Raw genomic sequence first — 7,896 nt, 5'->3', positions numbered from 1 at the left:
CAAAACAAAAATTGAATATAAAATAAACAAAAAACTCCAGTAAAATGACTAATCCAGACAAAAGAAAATGAAACAAAAATGCACACACACACACACACACACACACACACACACACACCTGCACATGTGCCACAGAACTTCATAGAGTCTGTTTTATGTTGGTTAACTATTTCTGGGCCTGTGGGAGTGTGATTGTTTTAACCAGTGACACTCGGTTGGAGAAAACTGATTTTCCCTTTTCCAGCAGGTATCAAATACAAATTCTTGGTTAGGGGTGGGACTTGGTGTCCATGTCTCCCTTTCAATGCTGGATTTAGTCTGGTTTGAACCTGTGCAGGTCTGTATTTGCTGTCACGGAGTCTGTTTATATATATGCCAATCTTGTGTCTGGATGACATTGTTTACATTCAGGACAGATAAGACATTTACTATTGTTATTTTAGTCATGGGGGAGAGAGAGAGAGACAGAGAGACAGGGAGAAAGACAGAGATAAACAGGGAAAAAGACACACACACACAGATAGAGACAAACAGAAACAGAGAGACAGAGAGAGTCAGAGAGACAGGGAGAAAGACAGAGATAGGCAGGGAAAAAGACACATACAGAGAGATAGAGACAGAGATAGAGACAGAGAGATAGACAGACTCAGAGAGACAGGTTAAACCTGAAAATTCAGTTCTTCATCATTTTTCATTTCATGGCTGAACGAAACTTGCCTGCCATGGGACCAGTACCGACTGAGCCGTCCACACTCAGTCATACATATGCAAATAGGACACTAAAGGAGTTGAGATTCGTTCTGTCATTTAGTTACTTGATCCTTTGTTAATTCTCACCCTCCCTGGACAATTCAGTGCTGTTCAGTTTCCTCACTCTGTTTCCACGAGTGGAATATTCTGCAACTTAAGCTGAATCCTTTTGCCCTTCGCTACCTGCTGCAGTGACGCCCAGATGTTGGAAACCTCACTGGTTTTGCTTTCTTTAAATCACAATGGCTTCCAGAATCAGTGTGCAGCAGGCATAGGCGGATCGCCCATCATCTAGGCCTCTGAGTGTTTTCTGCTCCCGAGGGAGTTCATAGTTGGGGATAAGGGATCAATATTCACTCCCTTGAGAACCTGAAGTTCCAGGATAAACAATGTTCTGCAGTTATATTTACAACTAATATAAATTTACAAGTAAATTCACTGACTAAATTTACAGTTTTTAGAGAGACTATTTTCTCGTTATTTTTGTTAGGAACTATTAGCTTTCTTTTGTGTTGTGTTCCTTATTATTTAACAGTTATTTGTTACTACAAGTCAGGTCGAACATCTTTTCAAACACGAAGCTAAGGAATTGTGCTTAGCTTTAATATAAAGCTGTGCTACTGAGCCCATAAAAATCCAAGCTTTCTGAAGCATTGGTATGACTCAAATTGAAGGGCATTAGATGCAGCCTTTTGGAGATACAGCATTACGCTAACCATCATTTATTTACTTAAAATGCTAAGTCATGATTGTTTCTTTATTTATTCAATAGAAATTTATTTTCCAAAGACATCCCTACATAAAGAGACTTTTTATTCTAGTTGCACTTTACATAAATTTCAACTAGAAATCTCTGGGATAAGAAACTTTGAACTGCATTTTCCTATAGTATTAAATCCAGTTAATTGGCCTTCAATGAACATACTACCTGATGTAGCGTGCAGCTTTTAGCTTACCTAGCAACTCTAGAAACTCTAGAGTTGTTGCCAAATATGCTCGCTGATTATCATTCAAATAGCTGCCATTTTTTCATGTATCCCTCATCTTTTCAAAGTAAGCATAACAGAAGAATGATAAGAGTGGAGAATCAGTTATATCGATACAAAAACAAAGGCTTAGAAATTCTGTACTTAAAAGGTGTTGGCTAGGTGTTTTAATATGGTCCTTCCTCCACGGCATCTCTCAGAAACATCTACTTATCTGAATATATGTATTTGTATATATACCTATATATATATGGATAGTAATTCATATATATATCCATATATATATATATGGCTAGTAATTCATATCTATCTATCTATCTATCTATCTATCTATCTATCTATCTATCTATGGCTAGTAACAATATCCACATATCGTCAGCCCCTGGGAAAGGAGGTAGAACAAATACTTCCACTATTTGTCTTGCAAAGGAACAGTTTTGAGGGACATTCTGCACTGTCCATTAATGATATGGTAGAACAGTTCCAGTTTCACAATTTTTAACCAAGACATGATTCACTTATGACTGTGTTGTTTCTGATTCACTCTTCTTCCATTTATTTTCTGTTGCTTAGGACAAAATCCTTCAAAAAAGTTCTCTTGGGGTCTTTATGGCCACTCTCAGATTTTGATGTCATATAACTATTTTGAGCTAAATGTTAAAATCCTTGTTCTCAATTGACCTTGACCAGCAGGTCATTTTTCAGTGGCAGGCTTTTTAGAGAAAGGACGAGTAGACCAAGAGAAAAGAGATGGAAAGGCTGGGGTTGGGAGGTCTTTCATAAGCTATGACTTATGCTGAACAAGCTTATTAAGAAGTACAGCATCTTATAAAGTGTTTGCAGGGGAACATGGGACAAAGCAAGAAGAAAGCTGTCATATCATGGGAGGAAGCCCACAGGAGGCTAACTAAGCAATGTTTCATAAAGAGAACACAAGGTACCCATCACAGACTGACTGTACAGTGCCTGAAAGTCCAGTCACTTCAGAGAGAAAAGTGAAGTTTCCAGAAACCAAAACCTTAACTCCTTTGAGGCCTTGACCTCAGACCCAGACTGGGGCTTGCCAAGTCTACCCCTGGGCAAGGGCACAAAACCACGTTATTTTTTGTCCTTTCATCAGGGTCTCTGAGAAAACCTCGGATTGGTTTGTCTTAAAACTTCACCAATGTAATGGCATTAAGAAGTAACATCACTGGGATGTAATCATGATTAGATTATATCATAAGTCACACAAATGAGATTCATATCTATCTGTCAAAGAAGGTGTTGTATTCTTTCTCTTTTTTATGTTGTAGTGGGACACAATACACCAAGAAGAAAATCTTCACTGGACTCAACTGTGTTTGTACTCTTGTTGGGGTTCATTTGGTTCTATGTGTTCTAATGCTAATTACTGGCCCCCAAGATCTGGTTATCCCCCAGATGAGCACCACAGGTCTTTGTTGTGTAAGCCTTGCTCTGCCTAATTTAAAATTGATTAGTTAATAAAACTGCAAAAGCCTGTGACTGGGCAGAAGAGTAGTAGATGGAGCTGAGGTTCCTGAGCTTGGGGTTTTGGAGGGAGCTTGAGGCCAGGAAGAGAGGAGAGAGAAAGCAGAAGTAGCAGAAGGATGGAGCAGGAGAGGCTGATGAGGAGGAAGTTGCCATGGGGGAGTAAGGACCATGAGCAGGTGGCCAAGAGAAGTTTGCCCTGAGGACAGACTGATAGAGCAGAAGCAAACTAGGCAGGAACTATTATGGAAAATAACTTGGGTGTGTAACTAGGAAATAGCAAAATAGCTAGGAGGCTTGCTCCCTGCCCATTACTGTGCCTTAAAGCATTTATAAATCCAAGAGGTCTCTGTCTCTATTATTTGGGTGATAGCCAGGGTAGAGAAGTCTTCACGAGTCTAATAGCCCTCTTCCACAACACACCCTTATGTCAGTTTCTGGCCTCAAGGTCTGTGAGATGTAAATTTCTTTTGTATGGGCTGGAGAGATAACTCATCATTTAATAGCACTGGTTCTCCTGGACAGAGGTTCATTTCTCTGCACTGGGATGGAAACTGACTTAGTTGGTAGATCTCTCTGAGTAGGAGTGAGTTCCAACATTGCCAAGGCTGAAACAGAGAAACGCTGTTTCAAAAACAAAATAAAACAAAACAAAAACTCAAACCAACCCTCACCACCCCCCCCAAACCAAACCAAAACAAATGACAAAAACAAAAATAATTCAGTCTATTTAAAATACCCAATCTTTTTAAAAATCCAAATTTTCTTTTTAAATTTCAGCGGTGGGCTTCTATAAAAATCAAAATTAACTTAAATTCAGTAGGTTTTTCTTTTGTCTGTTCTAAAGCTGTTCATCTGTGTAAACATGATATGCATATCTTTATAAATGAATGGTCAAGGACAATTTTTTAGTGTCATCTCTTTCTAGATTATCTCACTTGGGATAGAAATAGAAAGTGTTTGTGTTGCTACAGTTCATAGAGAGAACTAGTGCAGATTGAAAAGAAAGCAGTTGCTAGTGAAAAAATAAGTGATAAAGTGCCATGAAGGTAGTAATGATGGGAATGCGAGAAGAAAAGCAGAGTTTGTACTGCAAATCAGTTTTTAAAATAAACACATCTATCTTATATTCAGATTATTGTAATAATTTGAATAGAATTTACAAAACACCTCAGTGTAGGCAATTTATAAAATTCTTCTACTAAAGTAGAAGAAAATTATAAAATTCAATGTTGATATTTATTATATACAGTGAAGTGTTTTTCTAGCCATTAAAGCAGTGGTTCTCAGCTTTGCTAATGCTGTGACTCTTTAATACAATTCCTCATGTTGTGGTGACCCCAACCATAAAATTACCTTGTTACTACTTCACAACTGTAATTTTGCTGCTGTTATAAACTGTAATGTAAATATCTGACATGTGGTTCCCAAAGGGCTGTGACTTACAATGGGAGCCACTGCATTAAAGTTTTCAAAAATATAGATATGTATTTGTTACTATCTGTAATAATCTTCAAAATGTTCTATGTACGAAACACAAATTTCAAACTAAGAGCTTCAAATATAAGTTTCAGGAAAAGTAATTGAATATTCCCTATAAGATCGGAGGCATTAATGGTCAGTCATCATTTAAAAATTCACTGCCTCAAATTTCGTAATTATTAAATTGTAGTTGCATGGTTATACTGATTATTTGACATGGTGAATTTTTATTATCGTGAATCAAATCTGAAGAACTTTTTCCCTGTGGCTTTTATATCATCTTTTACTTCCTTGTTCCTCAAGCTGTAGATCAGAGGGTTCAACATGGGAATCACAATGCCATAAAACACAGAGGCTACTTTCATGTTCTCCTCAGAACGGTCAGAATGAGGTTGTAAGTACATGTAAGCCAGGGTTCCGTAGAAAATGGAGACTGCTGTCAGGTGGGAGGCACACGTGGAGAAGGTTTTCCTCCTCCCTGCAGCGGAGGACATCTTTAGGATGGCGGCCATGATGTACATGTAGGAAAGGATGATGACCAACACAGTGAACACCAAGTTGAATCCAACAAAGATAACAAGAAGCCTGACGTTGGTGTCAGTGTTGGAGCACGAAAGGCTAATAATTGGGGGGACATCACAGAAAAAGTGATTGACGTGATTAGATTTACAGTATGACAATGAAAATGTAAAGCCTGTGTGTACTGAAGAATTTATTGATCCGATGAGATAGGAACTGGCTACCATCCAGATGCAGACTTTTCGGGACATGAGTACGGGATAATGAAGTGGTCTGCAGATGGTAGCACAGCGGTCCACTGCCACAGCTGCCAGCAGGCAGCAGTCACAAGTAGCAGATATTGCATAGGTCACTAGTTGCAGCACACACCCTCCAAATGATATGGATCTGTCTTCTACCGTGAAGTTCTGCAGCATCTTGGGGTGATGGCAGATGTGTAACAGATGGCAACGAAAGCCAGATGTTGCAGGAAGAAGTACATGGGAGTCTGAAGTCTGGAGTCTGTGTTGATGAGGAGGATCATCCCAGAGTTACCCACTGTGGATGTCACATAGATGACAAGAAACACAATGAAGAGGACACACTGAATGTTGTGCTGGACTCCAAAACCCAGAAGATAGAAGCCCTTGACTTCAGTCCCATTTTCTTGTGTCATTGTTACTGAAAATCCAGAGAAGACAAAGAGGAAGAGGGAAAAAAATTCAGGATTTTATTTTTATTTTTTTTTCTTCATAATTTCTTCAGTATATATCCAGATTGAAGCCCCCTCCCTCAACTCCTCTAGTCCCACCCTCCCTCCCTCTTCCCTCATCCCCTTCCCCTAGTGCACTGAAAGGAGGAGTTCTCCACTACTGCCATCTGCCTTTGGCTTGTTAAGTTTCATCAGGGCAGCTTGGATCTTCTTCCTCTGTGGCCTGGCAGGGGTGCATTATCAGGGGCAAGTGATCAAAGATCAGTCAACTGAGTTTATGATAGAGGCAGTCCCTACTCCCCTCACTCAGAGATCCACATGGAGACTGAGCTGCCAATAGGCCACATCTGAGCAGAGGATCTAGGTCCTCTCCATGCATGGTCCCCCATTGGTGCATCAGTCTCTGCAGGACCCCCTGGGCTCAGATCTTTTACTTTTGTTGGTCTCCTTGTGGGGCTCTTGTCCTCTCCATGTCCCTCTAATCCCACCACCCCTCTCTTCCTCCTATAAGCAGATATTAGACATATAATATAGGATAGTCATCTATAGACTTAAAGCAGCTTAACACTAAGGAGGACACTAGGGAGGATGCTTAAATCTCATTCAGAATGGCAAACAGGATAGACACCAGAAGTGATGGCAGAGAGGAAACAGGGTGGGAGCCTACGATCAGAGGGTCCCTTGAAATATTCACCCAACAGAGGATCAAAATAGATGCTGAGACTCAAGAATTTTTTTTATATCAACAGTTTGTTCTTTGATTCACTTTACTTGAGTTGGCTTTTCATGACAGTGCTCATAATACTTATCAGCTTCCAGTTTTTCTATGTCTATGATAGGAAGCCACTTTATAAATCAGTGTTTTTGAGTCAATTCATTTTAAAATGGAGAATACATCTTAGAAAAAGTCAAATTATCCCTGTTTGCAGATGATGTGTTCTATACTCCAAAGGCCATACGGATTCTACGAGAATACCCTTAGATTTGGTAAAGACTTTCCCTAAAGTTGCAGAACACAAAGTCAACGCACAAAAGTTAGCAGTTTTTATATATACAAATAACAAACTTACCAAGAGCAAACTTTGAAAAAGTAAAAATTCACAATAAATTAAAAACGTATCTAGGAAATGGAAGTGAAATATCTCTACAATGAAAACTTCATTTCACTGGGAAGTGTGGGAAGAAACTGAAGAAGATGGTAGATATAGAGTAACCTTTCATGCTCCCGGATTGGTAGAATTACTATGTGGAAGGTGCATATTACCAAACGTTATATACAGATTCAATTCCCAGGAAAATATTAATTATATCATTCACAGAACTAGGAAAACCAAAATTCATGTAAAAAGACAAAGGGCAACTGCAGCCAAAGCAATCCTAAGCGGAACGAACACACTTAGTGAGGTTATCACACCTGATCTCACTGTAGAACTGTGTTGACAAAAAGCCTGTTATCAGCACAAAAGCAGAAGCACAGACCATTAGAACATACAGCTGAGGAATAAATCAATGCAGCTATGGTCATTTAATTTTTGACAAAGGTGTCAAAGCATTCTGGGCCCATTCAGTGAATTGTATGGGTAAAACTGGATGCCCACCTGTATAAAAATAAAATTATGTATAAAATATGTATAAAAATAAAATTATTCATATTTTCACCCTGCACAATATCGTATCAAAGTAGATCAAAGAACTTTTTCTGAAACCTCAAAGGCTAAAATAGAGAAAACCAAAATATTCTTCAGTACATAGTAATTCACAAAAACTCTCTGAACAGAATTCTGATAGGACAGGGAGTAGCCAGAACTAACAAAGGAGGTCACATAAAATAAAAAACTTCACAGCAAAGGAGACTATTAGCAGAGTGAACAGACAGGAAGCGAAAGAAAGTGTTCTTCAGCTGTATCTCTGGCAAGGGTCAATACGTAGAATATATCCCAAACTTCTAAGCAACAAAAGTGACAGTTATTAAAAGAA

The 7,896-nt window shown here is 38.9% G+C and overlaps 1 protein-coding gene across 1 annotated transcript; it reads right to left on the bottom strand.

Moving 5' to 3' along the window:
- Positions 1-4,939: 4,939 nt before the first annotated feature.
- On the bottom strand, positions 4,940-5,883 carry LOC110551956 (olfactory receptor 5AK2-like). Its single transcript, XM_021642859.2, is given in 2 exon segments — positions 4,940-5,652; positions 5,655-5,883. Coding segments are annotated over 2 exon segments (942 nt in total).
- Positions 5,884-7,896: the final 2,013 nt, after the last annotated feature.

The sequence above is a fragment of the Meriones unguiculatus genome, chromosome 8 (assembly GCF_030254825.1).
Source record: "Meriones unguiculatus strain TT.TT164.6M chromosome 8, Bangor_MerUng_6.1, whole genome shotgun sequence".
Classification (NCBI taxonomy): Eukaryota; Metazoa; Chordata; class Mammalia; order Rodentia; family Muridae; genus Meriones; species Meriones unguiculatus.
This window is presented reverse-complemented; position numbering and strand designations above follow the sequence as displayed.